General features: G+C 38.0%; 2 protein-coding genes across 4 annotated transcripts in view; one reads left to right on the top strand and one right to left on the bottom strand.

The window, feature by feature from the left end:
• Positions 1 to 198, top strand: part of LOC124303845 (uncharacterized protein KIAA0930 homolog) — a 13527-nt gene extending 13329 nt beyond the window's left edge. For all 3 annotated transcript variants that reach the window (XM_046761592.1, XM_046761591.1, XM_046761593.1), the window contains one exon: positions 13 to 198. In XM_046761592.1, coding sequence (XP_046617548.1) covers positions 13 to 53 — 41 coding nt within the window. In that variant the 3' untranslated portion in view covers positions 54 to 198. The remainder of the gene's footprint in view (positions 1 to 12) is intronic.
• Positions 86 to 17866, bottom strand: LOC124303847 (pickpocket protein 28). The gene is made up of 11 exons (XM_046761598.1): positions 16391 to 17866; positions 8642 to 8779; positions 7667 to 7870; positions 7464 to 7584; positions 7225 to 7373; positions 6268 to 6469; positions 5622 to 5892; positions 4851 to 4974; positions 3923 to 4048; positions 3183 to 3274; positions 86 to 2556 (listed from the first exon to the last, which is right to left on the bottom strand). The coding sequence occupies exons 2-11, from the start codon at positions 8650 to 8652 to the stop codon at positions 2369 to 2371; spliced, it is 1488 nt and encodes a 495-aa protein (XP_046617554.1). The 5' UTR covers positions 8653 to 8779; positions 16391 to 17866; the 3' UTR covers positions 86 to 2368.

The following is a 17866-nucleotide window of genomic DNA, read 5'->3' as shown; positions in this document are numbered from 1 at the left end:
TCGATGTTTCAGATATATTAGATCACAGAGAAGGTCCGATTCTGACGTTCTAGCCGGTCACGGAGGTGAATTTTTCTCAACATTGTTTTATTACTTCACATTTTTGTGCAGTTACAACGTTATTACATGGTTCAAACTGTACGAATGCATTGAAAAAATTGAACATTTTAAGGCTGATGTAAAAAAAAAAAAATCAAATGGAAAGGTATATAAATTCTATCCATAATGTACCAAGAAAAAATCGTCTTGATTTATACAGTGAAAATATATTTCGACAAATACAGCAAATAAAAATAATTGTCGATTTAAATCTCCCGTTTCCAATCCATCTTCACATTGAAATACCTTGTAGGATGATTCGTTGCAGGCGATTGATTCGTCCGGAAACAGCGCAGGGTTTGCTGCAAGACGTGTCAGAGTGGCACTAATCAATTCACAAACTCCATCGGACTTGCTGCGTTAATAAAGTTATTGGGTGCTGATTTTTGTTCTTGTAAATTATTACCACACCTGTTTCTCGGCAGTTTTAACTGTTCGACACGACTATTCATTCAATTTTCTCAGAATTATCGTTCACACAAAACTAACAATTAGATATACATATGGAAAGCAGCATCAGGTGTGTCCACAATTCATACTCGTTTCAATGGTGAATTAACCCCCTTTCCTGATCAACAACGAACCTTCTACATCTTCTTATATCGATTCCGTATTTTAATTTATTAATTTGCGATCGTTCATCGACATGACTGACTTGCGACCTCATAAATAAATATTTTTAAGATTTATGAACCATGGTGAAGTAGGTACCATCTGGCTCTTGCTTCACATATCCCAAACTAGAAATAAAGAAATAAATAAAGTATAACCTGCGATTTTTATACCTTCTACGGCAAAAGCAAAAAAAGAACTGAAGGTTAATTATGCTCATTTCTGTTTTCGTATATTTACGTTCTCATATTTCTACCGTCCTTGACACTACCGGTCACCGACTCAACGAGTTTACAGTTTACAAATTCGTGGTCACAATCACAGATCATTTTCATTCTTGTTCATATCCTCTCCTATTCTATAATTCATAATTCATCACAGCCTGGCGTACACCCATGTCAGATACAATCATTATAATACACCACGATGTATCAAAATGTCTTGATTCTTGATCAAGTAGTCACAAATGAAAATCGAAATTTAGCGCATGCAAATAGTGCAACCCACGCCAGAGTCCCAACACGGTCACATGGACATTTTTAAGTCCACGTCACCGCCACTAACTCATCAATCGTGACGTCAGGAGCTCCAGCACACATTTTACACCCACCTCGATCCAAAAACACCTCAAGTTTAAGCCACAGGAGCCGTCAATTTTTTCTTCCAACGATACCAATAACCCGAAAAAAAGAATCCATTCGATACATGCAAATGCTCATTATTGACACCGGGATCTCCACGAGCTGACATGAACACCTCGGTGTCCACGCCGCAGAGAACCAGGCGCGTCTAACATGTATCTGCGCCTACTCGTGTTCAAATTCAAATTGACGGACTCTCCCCTCGTACCGTTTTTAACTCAGAAACTGACATTAACTTGACTGTCTCGAGCGCTTCTCGTCTCTACCACGTCTGGACCACGACGGACTATCCTCAAAACTGGTACGCTACCCTCGCTCACGTCTTTTATAACCGATTGTAGCGCCCGGCTCGAGTGGCCATTCTCGAAAGCTTTCGACTAACGATAAGGGATCCGTTACTCATACATACCTCCTACGTAATTCAACTCAAATCTCTATTTATAGGTACAGCAACAAAAATATCTTTCTTTTTTTATCTAAACTAAATATTTTCTTCCTTTTATTAGCATTGCCGTGAGCATAAAATTATTCTTTTTGTTTTAAGTTAATATTTATCTTAATCAGTTGGTGACATCTACTGTTTTATACTCTATCAGAAATAGTCTCATCGATTGAATTGAATGGGCACAAGGTGTGACAATGCAAAACTTGGAATATGCAATATAATAATACATATTCGATCTGCTCAGACGATAACCATCGAATTTAACGAATTTTAACGTCTCGTACTTTTGTTTCTAGAAATATTGCGGATATTATTCGGTATATGTGGCAGATATACTATATTACAGGGATATGCTACTTGCAGTACTGTTTACAGATCGTTTATTAACTTTTGCTATTAAAATACGTATTTACGAATTGTGTACCGCAGCTCTGTGAACCGTTTGTACTGTACATTATCGACACCGTCTCTCCGTAGTTACTTGTAATCAAACATGTATTCATTAGCGTACAATACACAGGTACAACGTCACCTTGCTGCGTGTCTTTTTTTCAGTGTATCTGTGTTCTACCTATTGAGCAAACGGATAAACGGTGGCATATTGATGAGGCTGCGGCATTACTTGAAGAGGAGTTTGTAGAGACAGTGACTTTCGTCTATAAATTCGACACCAGAGTCTCAAAGTGATGAAGTATATTATCTCCACTAGTGACAAGAAACTGAAACCCATAAATAGTCCAAGTAGGCCTCCAGTGTTTGCTGAAATTCGAATTAGTTACTTCAATTTTTCGCTTCTTATCGGTTTGGTTTGCATTACTTACAGTAATTGAAATTCTATTTTATATTTGTTCAGCACACTTGTCACTAAAGGTATCTGGTGCCTGACGAGCCAAAGTTTTACACAATGGTGACATTAACGATGAAAATATCAGATGTTTTGCTTAGGAGATCATAAGCATTACTTAATTACTTAATTTACGTACGGGCCGCAGGTGAAAAAATACGCGTAAGCCATATCAATGTTATATGAAGTATCTTTGGACCTATGACACCAAGAAATGGAATACTCGTAGATATTAATTTCAAATACATGCTCATTGAAGAAATCGAGTTAAAGATGTTCTAGATCAATAATCCTTTGTGTATTGGAAATATGTGTATCACATTTTCATGAGGAAGTGTGACAAGAAGTATTTTAAAAAATACTAATATGTGACGAAATTTGAACCATTAACCCCGAAAAACAGGAAAGAACTTGTTACATGAAACTTAATTTGTAGTCGAAATTCCATGTCAATCAAAAAACTATGCAGACGCCATAACTTGTTTGCGTAACATAATTCAATTCATTCCATCTAGGAACGAAAAGGTGGATTTATACTTACACAATAGTTCAGTGAATCCGAATAATTCATTTTTGACATGTGCCGTAAATTGCGAATCCACAAAATATAGATGAACTACAGCAATGTTTTCTCTGAAAGTTTGAAAAATATAATTTAAAATTTTCAAACTCCAGGCAATCGAACGGGAATTTTACATCATAGAGAGGGAAAACCATCAGCGTAACACTGACTATGATATTTGATGTTCGTAAGTCTAATATTCCAGACTCTGCTGTGACGTGTAACTTCACCGATGTACCTTGTTAAAATCTGAAGCTTTTGTCAGCGATGGAACTTTTGGAGAAGCAGTACGATGCTCGTCAACTCGTTATCATGTTGTAACTTCAGTTACTTTAGAATAATATAGCTGTCCGATAAAATAAAGCATGTGCAGCAAACACAGACAAACATGTGGCAAAATGTGTATTTCATAAACACGTTGTGTCGTGTTGAAGTTTGGGGATTGACTGTCTTTTACGATAATAGTGCTTGCCGAAGCAACCTAAAAATCCATCTATTGACGCCATGCATTCATCTCTAAGGGTTGAGATTCCTTTGTTTGATTATACAGAGTAAAATTGTACAGTAGTCTACAATTCTGTACGCTTAATTAATTCAAGTGAGACTTGAAACTCACTGTAATTGGGCAGACAACCGGATTTCAGTAATCAAGTTTTTCATTTCCAAAAATGATACGGACATTGAAAGGTATAATTAAAGTGTTGAAATATCGTACTCACACGAAGTATTCTCTGTCCTTCTTTATGTAGTCCGAATCAATGTCAAAACTCCGAACCAATTTGCTCTGGGAAAGTTCTGCGTTGTAATTTATTTCAAAGCATCCCGGCCAACAATTACAGCTACTCCTATTTCACAAATTAATTATTTCTCAGTTCCTGGTCACAATGTAATCGATTTATTCTGAATATAAATTACACGATGCATCATCATCTACTGCCTATAAGTACCCGCAAGTATGAACAAGAATTCCTGCTTTCCTCTGAAGCCTACGTGAGCAAATCAGATATTTCTGTCTCTTATTTTTTGTGTTTAGATCATGCACTCTTTTTTACCGGAACCTTCGACAAAAGAGAGCTCCTTGAGCGAGCTATAGAAAAAATGAGTCGTTCTCACTCGCACCAACGAGTTGGCAGCTGTGCACAACGAGAAATGCTTCACCATGTACGTGAACTTCATTCAATTTTCACACGTCCTTTCACAAGGACCAGAGGGGTATAATTTACGATTTTTTCACTTCCAATGTCATTACTACCATTCGGATACGTCCTATACTTCAACACGTAAATTTCATAAGGCGATTTTTCCGCCAGAAGGGCGTAACCCACATTTATATCGACTTTGCTATGGCCAAATGGACGAATTTAACAAAAATTGAAGATACAGTAACCCGAGAAGCGAAACGCTCCGTGATCAAGTCCCAGTCCGGCCCACGCTTTCAAACATTTTTTCTGGAATCGTCAAAATAGACCTCACAGTTGGGTTCCAACTGAAACCCCGTAGGTACTACTCTAAAGCTTCTTTCGACTTGTTAGTCTTATTTAAATGGAATACACGAAGTTCTGAATGTTTTGGTGATCATCGAATGACCTTCCCTACGCCAATTGCACTTATTGTTAATCACTAGTGAATATTAAAATATGAACTCACGTTTGGCTTGCGTTGAACAAACTTGTAGTATTTTCGTCGTCGTATAGTTTCAATTCCATTATGAGTCGAGCCTGATCCGCACATTTCTCATCCTTTTTTCCACATATAGTGGTATTTGCTGATTCTAAGTCAAAAATAGGTAAGTACTTTAGGCATAATATGCATCGAGATTCTGTTAGAGATGTGAACGTTATTACACGTGGCCTCTACAATCCAAGCACGCACATGGGTTGTAATGTAAAGTTGTCTAAACTTGAATCATCGACATACCGTCGAACCATTTTCCAAGTTTACCAAAACTTACATTCAAAATAACAGTTACCCTGCTCGCATCACCTTTGATAAAATGAAAAATTACGTTTTACATAATCCACACTCGAAATTCGTAATATTTTGCGATTAACTACCGTTACAGTGATAAAAAAAATCAACAATTCACCATCGGTTAAATACGTATTCGGTATTTCCAGCCTGACCATGTCATTATTTGATAAGTATCTGGTTGTTTATCTTGTTTGTTGGATTTAGAGTGCAGGGAGAATTCAGTGGTGTACAGTCCATTCTGAAATAAGACTGGCTTGTTCAGACGTTTCGGTCGAATTATGTGATACAATCTTCAGTTTTGGACTGCACATCCGTAAGTTCGTTACGAATTATTTGATAAAAACAAAGAAATTCTTTGTTAGACCTCAAGTGTTGACGTAAAATGAGATCGAATCCTTTGTGCACGTTAATAGGCGTTACGGTATTTTGGTTGTACTATTTCCTCACTTGGCATGTAATGTTGAACACAGCTACAAATTTGTTGGGTGAAGTTAGCCTCGCACTCCAAGATGCAATTCCTTTGCGTGTAAGTTCTGTAGTACTTCAAAGATCTTTCAGAGGTAAAAAAACACCTCCGTTTTTTTCTTGGCACCCTAATTATCGATCTGCTTGCAGATGTGACGGTGGGTCGAATCACGATTCTTGTTTCTTTACCAGGTTCTACGGTAAACGCAAAATCCGCTATTTTCGGGGTTTCCACTGGATTATGCAGGAGCATCTGTACGGAATAATAAATTCACGGTCCTAATAAAATTGTATAGTTGCATATCTGTTCGGGGTGCTTCAACCGATTTCAACCTGGTCACGACGGGTGCCGATTTCCATTTTATATGCATATTAGAGCATTGTCGCAAGGTCAAATACGAAACGACTTTTAGTGGTCGCACTGTTAGGTAAGTACATACGTCTAAGCTACAAGTAATTTTACTGGGATTCACCGAATAAATCCTTTGGAAAATTGCATGCTGTAAAGCATCGTAGAATCAATCGCTTAGGAAATACGAAGGAATTTTTTCAATTTTCGCCTTCAACTCTTGATTCGCTGAGATGTTTCGTGCTGGATTAAATGTTGCAGTGAGATACGTTCACGTACCTTAAAACCAATGCTGGCAGTGGATGAACAGTAGTACTCCGAGATTTCAGCATCGAGAACCAAGGTAAGTCCGAGATGTCTCCCTGCACCATACGGTCTCCAAGGTATGGAATCGGCAGGCGTTTTTGACGCGTACCCTTGCTCCGGAGTCCAGTCGACACTCGTGAATGGAAATGTCACGTTCAAATCAGACATGTCACGTCTGAAGAAGTTCAATAAATCGTGCAGGAGTTATCATCTTACTCAAAAGCATCTGAGATTCAAAACCTTGCGCCAAGTACACTCAAGCGTACACTGAATTGTATTGTTGCATGTTCGTCAAATTCTGTTCAATCATACGTATGAAACAGATACACACACCAAAGTGAATCTTGCTTGGGAAACTTTTGGAAAAAGTGATATTCTTCAGTATTATCATCACTCACGCACGATATAAATGATCCGTCAACCCCGTTTCGAAATTGTAATTAATTCGAAAAAAAGTAACAATTATATTTCGGAAATGTGACTCATTTATATCAATAAGATATGTACTTATGTGAGATTGCGTTAGTGAATCTCAGAAATAATTTTAAACGATATTCAACAAGTTCTTGTAGCTTAAACATGACCAGGGAAACCCTGAAAATTCTATGCATTGCCGTATCCCTCGCCCGAAGCTCATTGATTACTAATTTACCTAACAAATTACGATAATTTTAAAAAATGCGAAGCAGGTCTTAACAGCACCCAGCAAAGATTGTCTTGAAAATGTCGTCATAACGTAACATGTGATGTTAGCCTTTTTTTAGTATACTTCAAGCATCTTGTGGGTGACTCTTAGGCGAAACTGAAGGATATCTTTCCGAATTATGGGGACTCTTTGAGGACATTTTTAGGTTTATCTTCCAAAGAATGATTTGAGCTTGACAATCAAACAGTTTTGGCAAGGACGAAGTTAACGCGTACTGTACTTACGGATTATAAAATAAGTATTTTCGATGCACGGCATTGAAGTTACAGCAAATGCCTTCGTCAGTCAATGTCGGATTGAAGATTTTTTCACATTCTGTAGTATTTTGATGCCATCGACATAAGAATAGCATATCTGTGCATGGTTGGCTGACCTGTAGGGACGGAGACATTTGGTGTTACAAATTATCGGTAAGCCTGGATCGATTTCAATAGAGAAATACTAGTTCATCAGTTCCACTCACGTTTATCATGAAACGTTGTACGTTGCTCCACTTGCCTGATTCCGAATCGAGATCGTTAGTGGATGTTCCATTCTCAAGTTTACAAATATCGTTAAGTAGAACTTTTTGTAAATTATCTGTTCTGAAATATAAAGCAATTCTGTGATAGGCAAGCTCGACATATCCTAATAATCGATTCATAGCGGCAATTCTTTCTTACTGACCCTTGATTTATACGATCAGCTTCGGATTTCTTCGCATTGTTCATATTACACACAGTTATAGATGGAAACGGTATCTCGACCAACGATACGGGGTCTGGGCTGAGAGAAATTATTAAGGGAGAGTCCGTCCACTTTTGATAAAGATTCCAGATGTAATATGCTGCTGTCAAAACGGCTACGATGAATGAAAAAATCCAGAAAAACCTGGAGACAGTTTTTCTGTGTAAATATTTTTACCCCACATTGTGTGCAATTTTGTGAAAATTACAGTCTTACACGTCTCATATAGCACCGAAACCTTTCAGATTTATTCCAAAAACACTTCACACTTAACATCGACTGTATCAGAAAACTGTTTTCTAAATATCTTGTGTAGCAAAATTTTTTATCTATTGCGTAGAATTATTTCCAATTGAAAACGTTCAGACTATAAACAAGGCCGCCAAGAACCAAATAATAAATTCACGGTAAAAAAAAGACACGAAAAACTTATCGCCAATCTCCGTGGTTAAATTTCAAAAAATACCAAGCGCTATACGATGTCTCAAGAAATTATACGTTATGAAGTTGGACCTTGCTATTCTGTGTTGTGATGTCGAATCATCGTTCCAAGAGCTACGTACTTAACAGGCGTCTAATACACATGTGTCCTGCGCGCAGTTTTTCAGAGGAATATTGCCCGGTGCGATCGATGACCATTTAATTTGTCACCGTGACAAAAAATTTTCCAGTTGTATCAATATGGGTCATCGCGCATAATCAACTATCTGTATTTAGAAACGCGTTGTCAAAATATGGTTCGTTTAAAAAATTATTTTCGGCGAATTATTGTTCAGAACTTAGTTGACTGAATAGTGCCGTATAAGTTTGACCGGAAATTTCATTTCAAATTATTCAAAAATAAGTATAAGATGTGGCTTGGAGCTTGAGATGGTGGAGCAGATGCCTTTTGTTTCAATCAAGAGTAAATCTCACCTTTCGAGCATCGACAAAGTGGCATCTCCGACATATCTTAGTCCATGCAAGCTACTCGTCAAGCAATACTGCTGCGCAGTAACACCGATCTTATTCTTCTTGAGGCAAAGATGACTTCCATCTCTCGGAAACTGTAATCTAACACAATATCGCAGTAAGCTTGCAGTCCGTTCTTAATTTTTCACTTACTGGAAAGGCTCTAGAGATTGAAGGTCAGACATACAAGATCAATTTGTTGAATTGAAAAAAAAAAACGTACTCCGTTTCATTAGTTCAACTAATCAACTTGATTTTGATATGTTATTAAGACACTGAATACTCATCTCAAAACAATGTATTGGGTCATTTTTCGTTACGAGATAACAAGATGGTCTTTGTTTTATCATTTTTTTGGGTGATGATACTTTTCTGAAACACTTGAAAATTTTGTGTCATCTTTTGACAATATTACGTTGAAAAACGTTAGGCTTGTGACCTTCTGACAGATCGCCCCGAAAATTTTTTTCTCATATGACTCCAATTTTAGACTCTAGTCGATACGCCCTAATGGAAGTTGGGTCGTCTTAGGCAAACAAAAACTATCAATGAGGCCCCTCTAGGCTCCAGCCCTCGAAGTATTCATGCTTATTTCACTACTCTGTACGGTACGGTGTACTGCTGAAATGATTTTTGAAGATTTGCATGGGAAAAGCACAAATTCAGTTCTTGACTGAAAAATGAAAACTACGAAGAGTACGTTGAAACAGGGTTTGGCACAGTCTACAATCTTACCTTTGCAAAGAATTCGATAAAGAAACAAGACTCTCAAATCTCGCAACGTCAATGAAACACCAACTTAAGAACCATTTGAGCTTCCAAATTCTTTCTAAAAACTGATGTCTGACATCAGCTGCGTTTGAAAGACAAGAGAAACGTTTTCGCCTAGCAAGATATATCTTAAAAGTATGTCACCGAAAAAATAATTTCAGACTGAAATAGACGCGTGGCAGGTGAATCATGTTACCTGCCATCCTTGTTCTTGACCTTCGTGGAATTAATGTCTAGACCCGCCGAGCCATTCTGAGCCTCGTGCTTTACTACGAAGTTATTGCGTCGAGGCCGCACATTCGAATCGCTTGCGTTGTACATGACCTGGGAAAATATCACATGATCCCTGCAATGAGCTCCTAGCAGGCGATAAAGACTTGAACGATTATTAGTGCACGGTATGAGGAAAATTACGTGGCATCGCTTCGCCAGTTGGTTCTATGGATTAAGTCTGTTTGCGATCGGGAAAAATCCGAATCCATCAAGGGATCGTGTACAACTTGATTATTCGAAGAATTCGGTTTTTCGTTTTCGGTAAATTTTGAAATTTAACGGTATTGTCTACTTGTAAGAAATTAACATTGACAAACTCGTAAATTTAGCAATGTCATTAACCAAATGTGTAAACTTACCCTCTTGCGGTTCTGCGCGAGGGCTACGTCGTTTTTATGTTACCTTCTGGATAATAATTGTCCTAAACATCACACCACGAAGAATCGTTTTCAATATTTTTAACTCTCTACTTACTAACTTGCCAAAGTTGCTAAATTTGTGGCTGAATGATGTGTCTTTTGGAAAGTAAGAGAGGAGACTTGTTCGAATGGACGACTGACTTTAATGTGATACTTAGGTACCTATAATATTAACACATATTTATCCAATAATTGAGTTCAACTTGTGAAATGATGAGGTAACATGTCATTTCAATAACGATTCTGGGAACAATTTTGTATCGCTTGTACATCTCAACACTTTGATTTAGCAGCTTCATCAACATCTGCAACTATATCCACAAACTCCCGCCACTAGGCCATGTTCAAACTTATTCCTATAAAATGTCTAGAGTGGAGTAATTAATGTACGTACCGCAATAACAACACAAAAAATACACCCGCAGCCCCGAAAGCAGCACCCCCCAGGAAGAAGTCACTCGAGGAAAAAAACATTCCCTCCAGAGCCTTCGCTGTCATGAATAATTTCAGCAAACAGACGCTAAAAATCACTCACAGCATCAGCAACAAATATCAGAGTTTTACCCAGAACTCCTCGGAAACCTACATTATTGTCACGTTTCTTCGTACCCTTACAGTATTTCTTACCATTCAAAGATTCGTATTACGTTTATAATCATCAAGTTACCGTGAAGCTTTGTGAGAGTTGTCAATTTTACACACTCATCTGTTGCGTTGTTACTTATTCAAAAGTATATTTATTTCACCATTAAGTTAACTAACGTCAAGTTATTAATATTGTACTTGTATTGCTAGAATAGTTGTTGTTAGAAAATTAGAGATTGAGATCTACAGGGACGTGTTACTCACTAGGATACACCGAACACTGGCGGAGAATGGAAAGATATTTCACGGGTTTGGCAAAGCTCCATTCCCGGAGGATGAGCAGCCACAATCAAGGCAGTCCGTCCGAAAGTACCATTTTCGTAATGAAATAAATTTTCGAGTTGCATGTGAATATGTTGATTTACACTAGAACTCGATCCGGCTTGCGCACGCTGCCCTCAACAGTACAGAAACATTCATATGACGAAACTATGCGAAACTTGATCTCTATTGACGCGGTCGCAACGGCAACGGATCAAGCCGTTACCGGATGGCCCAGAGAGTTAATCAGGGGAAAACGCTCGTCAAAAAAACTATGGCAATAAAACAGTTTCTGGCCACCAGATATTCCGACACGTCGTTAGAAATATATCACGATTCAAGAACAACAGAAGAGAAATTCCATCCACGTTGCTTCAAGTAACGTACCGAAGTTCCATTCGCGTGATGCAACCCTCGTACCGTACCTGGATATTTCTAATACTGTGTATATATTGTAACCATTTTTGGTCTTTTTTCGGAGCACTTGCTCGTGAAAGACGTAGTAGTCGAAGTGTTCACAGTCTAGTGAGTTACTGATTATTTGTAATGAATAGAAAGGGAACCAGCTCTGGGGAATAGGGTACAAAAGGTTTAAGTTTAGCTCGCTCAAAAATCCTACACTGCTTGTTCCAGTTGAGTTTTCACGAACTCGGGTAGTTTTTTATCACCGTTGCCGCATCGCAAGACTCAGGTTAAATACAGTCGCTGCTTGTTATCTATGTCACGGGCTCGGTCAATTTTTAATTACCGTTGCCGCGGCCGTCCTGCAGAGCTGGGTGAAAAAAAGCGAGCCTGCCCCGTGCCTGTTATCATTTTGAGTTGCGACCAGTTCCTTAACTGCGGATCTGGGGTATTAACCGTGACTGCCCATCAGACCCGGGATTCACAAATATCGGTCATCGGACACGGAATAATGACAGTGTCGTACACCGAATTCGTATCGCCGTTGCTCAGATCCATGCTAACGAGATAATTCCTAACTCAGTCAGATAAGGAAATAATTGCGAATGCGCAAAATGAAATGCGCACAGAATATTGAATTTTTATTTATAAATGGAATGAATCCTTGATGAAAATCATACAGCAGAAAATTAACAAAAATAAAATAAAGACGCACATTGCTCAGCTATTTTCTAAGTCTGATTTGCTCTGCGTATTTTGTTGGTGAATATATTGATCAATTTCTGTTGTAGAAATTACGCTGGTTCTCTCGCAAAATTCGCGAGATAATATAAATAAATTTGGTTGCCTTAAGTCTACTTTTCTGGTTCTTTGAGATGCTACTTCTTTCTAACCTCTATTTAGTAATTTTAAATCGTGAATCTGAATTCTGATCAAAGTAAATTCCCCTGGAGTCAGAAAAGCTCTCTGCTTCATCTGCTCTACTTTAAGTCCTGAGTCAGGTACGCGTTTTGCTCAGGCACTGTATTGAATTATTCAAAAATGTGCGGAGATTAGGTGACTTTGAAAAGTTATCGCAAACAAGCATAACGTCCAGGCAGTAATCGCGGCAAACACGAAGAGCGTGAGATGAGAAATTCGTAAGCATTTCGCAGCATCTTCCGTTCCTAGAAACGCGAATAAACGAGATGTTCTCTCAGCATCCACCGATTGGCCCTCACAGACCAATCGTCTCGTGCTGACTTACCTAAAAACCTAGTTCACCAATGAAAGCTCCTTCTCAAACTCCTCCTACTTCCATCTTTCCAGAAATCTCGAAATACAGAAAGCAGAACGTATTCTAACATCGAGTACCACAGAACATAATTAGACATTAGACAGTAAGGAATAATTCTGGATATTGTAGCAAGAATTATCGAAAACGCGACGGCTAAACACGAAATCGTAATCCGGATAAATTCAGGAAGACTATTTTCTATTTTGCCAACTTGCCTTGGACATGGGTGCAGACTAGATCGTGGTGTGCATATCGGCACCGGATGGTGATGATTGTTCGAAACTCCCGGCAATCGAAGTCAAGCAATTTCTTTTGGGAAGAGGATCGTGTTGGATTTGTTAGAAATTACACAGAATGCACATCGACACCGTACCTTGTTCATTTTCTTTCTCACTGATCTTCAAACTCCCACTCACTCAATCTTTAGCTTCCCTTCACTTTATTTTTCAACAGAGCACGTGTTGCTCCCTAAGATAGTGTAGCACGAAGGCTCCTCGCCCAGCCCTGAACACAAACCGGCGTGTCGAAAGCTCGGCTTCGCGAGTCTTCACCCTTCATGGCTGCTCGGCGCGCGTATTTAAAGCCAGACCAAGCTCGACTAATGTCTTTAAAACTCTATAAAGAGGCGAGTTAGGTTTGCCTCGCCGCAATATGAAAACGATATTCAACATCGAAGAGTAGAAAACTAAATTGAACCTAGAATCATTTCCAAATTCATGTGCAGAGCAAGTAAACTGAAATTAAGTAACTCTTGGATTCAGAAACCACAAACCTAAGTTAAAGTACTGCTATTGCAGCGATAATTAAACAACCTCGCGAGAGAATAAAACTATTTCGAAACCCAACCCTAAGGATTGATCGAGAAGAATTATTTCTTAATAAATGTGTACCTTAAATTAAAGTGTTGTGTAAAGAGTATAATTTCAATCACACATAGTGGTAGCAGCTGGTACGACCCGAATTAACTGGATTCATAGAATGTAATGTTGAAATTTCTAGTACAAAATGCCACTTTCTGAGACCTGACTTCATTGCGTCGTGTACTGTAGAAGTTTCGACACGTTGTCCGAGAGATAATCTGAAAGAACGCGTATATCTATGATTCTATTACGCTGCTCCAACTCCTCACAAAACTTGAAAACCGCCAATACAATATTTAGAGAGTGTCTGTATCGTGTCGTTCATCAGCCATTTGTATTACTGATGGATGTTTGTAATTAAAAAAAAATATCAACTTTATATATATTACTGTTATTAAGAAACATTGTTTTCATTAATTGGAAAGAACAAGTTGAAAATTGCAAGTACTTGGGGTGATGTTATTAAAATCAAATGTGATTACATTGTGACATGCACATTGGAATTTGGCTAGCCCTCCACCTCATCGAATTGGATTTAAATTGGTACTATTTCATTACGGTATGACCAGTTAACTGCGACCGCATTTGTACAACACTTATACCTACTCACCCCATTCCTTCAATGATTGGAATAAAATTTAAAAGGAACGTTTACGTACGTACCCGCAACATTTATCGATCTTTCCAACAGCAAACGAAACAACTATCTTTTGATTGTGTACAGGGCACACAAATAAATTCGTCATTCTCTACTACATGCTTTTTGTACGTCTGCAACGTTTTTGTACGCAATATCCTTGTTCAACAAAATTTGAATAGTAATCCAAATTTACGCGTTCTCCAAGTCCACTAGACATATGTTCAATGAAACGTATTTTAAAGTTTACTTAGTACTTACAATCGTAATGAATAATGACATCTTCACACGTCATTAGCCCATTCATCAAACGATTGAATCGCAAACTGAACGAGTGCAACTTTGACGTCCGCAAGTCACGCATACAACGCGACATTGCCTCAAGAAACTTGCTGGCCAAAAATCGATACCATAGCTTGATTTTATTACTAGATAATCTTACATCAAGAATGTATCGAATTGTTATGTTCCGAAGCAGCGTAGGTTTCCTCGAATATACAATACTAGAAAATTTTTCCCTTAAAAGTTAACGATACGGAGGGCATTTTTCTGGCAGATAAGGAACCAGTCACATCCGATTTGTTTGATGCCTGTTAAGATGGTAATTTTCCATGTGATTAGGATTAGATCTGGTAGACTTTAAGCACAATTATTTTGTAATATTCAATATTATAGTGATGGACTTTGTGATTTGTCAGCTCATTTCTAATTTTTATACATTTTTCAAGATACATGGACGATAATTGTGATTCGTATACGTTTACAGATTAATTCCACTTTTGCCACGAAAAAGATTTATTAATGCAGGCATCGAAATGGTAATTTGCGCCTCCAGTCGATAAACAGATTAATTACAATCACGATTTTGACGCTACATGAAATTTTTAAATAGAGCTATATGTAGCTCTACGAAATTTCAGAGTTAAGACATAATTTCCTTATCTTTTTTTACAAATTTAGTCTAACATCCAAGTCATTGGGTAAGCAGGGAAAACTTTTATCATGAAATACCCCAAAATTTAGTTGTTTGCAAAAACAAATGACAGCCACCTCAAGTTCTCCCATAATATTGAAGACTTGGGATATTTCCTCACATGCTCGTATCATAAGATTAAATAATAATGTGGTGTGTCTGATTGTATTAATTTGCTTATTATTACCTAATTTGACTATATACGTTACAGCTGCTTTGATTTGAGAAAATGTCGAGGACAAAAATTCAGTGATCACCTCTGTGATCAAGTGGGTAACGAATGTTCTGCTATTTCAGAATATATATTTGGCATTTCTGTTTGTTTGCTGTTTTCCAGCTCAAAAGTTGTATTTCAACGAAGACGACTGACTAATCTGCGGACATTTTAGCCTTTGCGCAGCAGAATTATCGTTTGGCGAAGCGATCACACATGAATTTTACACACTCTGCAATACTCACCGTCGGAAAGGCTCTTTTCAAAGCGTATACTTCCAGTTCTTTCGGTGGATCGCAAGGATACTGCAGGTAAACCGCGTTGATGGACTTTGAAAAGGGCGAACTATCTTTACCCCGAGTATCTGAATTTGTGGTATCTCTAGACTTGAATTTATTATTTCTTTCTACCTTAGCCTCGTCTCTAGAACTTTTCATATCTGGTTTCACTTTATATTATTTACACTTCGTTTGGGTTGATTTCGTTTTAGAACCCAACTCTGTGTTGCTAATGAGACTCCGTTCGTATTTCCTGTCGAGCTAAATCACTCACAAAATTGACCTCCCTATGAAGCAAATGTTTCTGACGTTTTAATATCTGAGCATGCTGACGTAAATTCGGCACAAGGGGCAAGTTGTCTATTCGAAAATGATTCTCCAGTGACCTATTATTGTATCAATTATCAATCAGTGTTCAACGAGACTAAAAGCAATTTCATATCAGAACAAGCTTGTTTCTTTTTAAAATTAGGTAAAATTGACTCCGAGTATATTGTTATGATTTCACGAACAGACGAATTGGATGTGCTAATAATGATGATAAGAAATTGCAATCGGAGTGTTCATGCGATTTTCAATTGTTGTTCACTTGTAATATTTCACATTGATATAGCTGTGTATCACTTTAAATATAATGACGTTAATAAGTTGGTTGCTGAGGATATAGTTAGTCTCACAATACAAACGAGCCTTTTACTACTGACCTAAATCTTTAAAAAATCGTATACCATCCTTCAGTTTGTGAAACTTGAATAATTTTGCTACCCAAATCTTACTAGTCAGGTAATTTTGGTACGGATACACTTTGAGTTTAATCAGCGAATGTATTGCTCGAAGTCGTTTATGCAGGTTGCTGCGTGTCTGATTCAACTTCAGTTAACGAAGAATACCTCAATTTCATCGAGCTCGGTCATAACGATCCTACCCAGTGGCCGACACTTGACTGTCACCTTCTCGTGACTAACTTACGTGTACAAACCGTTAATGCTTGCGTTTCGACTCCGCCCTTAAACTCAATGTTGCGTTTCTCACGAGGCTTGTTTTGTCTGCCCATTTAAACTGATGGAGAAAACGGCTTTTGTGGTGTTGACAAATTGTCATGTTGGAAGGCTATCAAGCTAGTGAATTGATGTAATTCAACACATAATCGAAGTTAAACTAGCGCGTCGCTCACTATCGAGTGATTATTGCAGATCAAGGTACTGCAAACATACCAAATTGGTCCTCCGATAAAAATCATCACGCGATTCTAGAGGATGCGATGATGTTCCAAATTCGGCAAGTTTACATCACGGTTATACTATCCGTGTAAGAGAGAATACTTGTTTTACACTTTTCTAACAAGACCTACTTTCACTTACGTGAGCGTGTTACTAGTTACGCTTGAAAGACTGGTCATCAGTATTAGCGCATCCTTAAGGAGTTTTTGTTGCATGTTCTCTATCGATTATACTTCACTTTGAAGGGAAGGGCCCTGGTTGTAATTACCGACTACGAGAATTTTTTCCAATATCACCGAAACGGTGCATCCAAACCGATTGTCCCTGCGGCCTTGGAGGTTTCTTGAGGAATAGATTCCGATGAAAGCATCGAATCAATCGAAATTGATGAAATTTTACGCGTCACTTACGTCCATTCAAGTCTGAGCAATAGCAATTTCGTAGAATTTATGTCATTTGTTTATTTTTGCGTCGAATGAAAATTTCACGGTGTTTTTATTTATAATTGCGTATAGAATGGGGTTGTTAAGCACTTTTTCGAGTTTGAGATACGTGGACTTTGATACTTGGAGGTATATACGACAATGTCGAAATTGATTACTAGGAACACCCCGGGTAACAGCTTTGTTCTGACGTTCTTAAACACTGCCTAAAAAATCTCATACAATCTCGTATCCACGAGTCAACGTATCAAAGATCGTTCGCTTTTGTTCTGCATCTCGTTTCCTATGCGTCACACGTCACTAGAGGTTACTGTAAAATGGAATCCAAAATTTTCCGTTTCCCGGAACGAAGATGCTGCAGTGTTTTCAAAACTACACAGAGGAAGATCGATCGCTAATCAATGTCCACGAGGAAGATATTTTGAGTAGTATACCATTTCTTTAACTTAGTCCCTGTTTATTGGTTCCTTAGTAAACGTAATATTTGGAATACTTTCAAGATTTAAAACTGCATAGA

The sequence above is a fragment of the Neodiprion virginianus genome, chromosome 4 (assembly GCF_021901495.1).
Source record: "Neodiprion virginianus isolate iyNeoVirg1 chromosome 4, iyNeoVirg1.1, whole genome shotgun sequence".
Classification (NCBI taxonomy): Eukaryota; Metazoa; Arthropoda; class Insecta; order Hymenoptera; family Diprionidae; genus Neodiprion; species Neodiprion virginianus.
The sequence above is the reverse complement of the archived record's forward strand: the minus strand, read 5'-3'. Positions and strand labels throughout refer to the sequence as shown.

Coding starts and splice junctions, on each gene's coding strand:
- LOC124303847 (XM_046761598.1), bottom strand. Junction 7,585..7,666: donor GCTGATCGTATAAATCAAGG/GTCAGTAAGAAA, acceptor TTTATATTTCAG/AACAGATAATTTACAAAAAG. Junction 4,975..5,621: donor TGTTCAACATTACATGCCAA/GTGAGGAAATAG, acceptor TTTTTGACTTAG/AATCAGCAAATACCACTATA.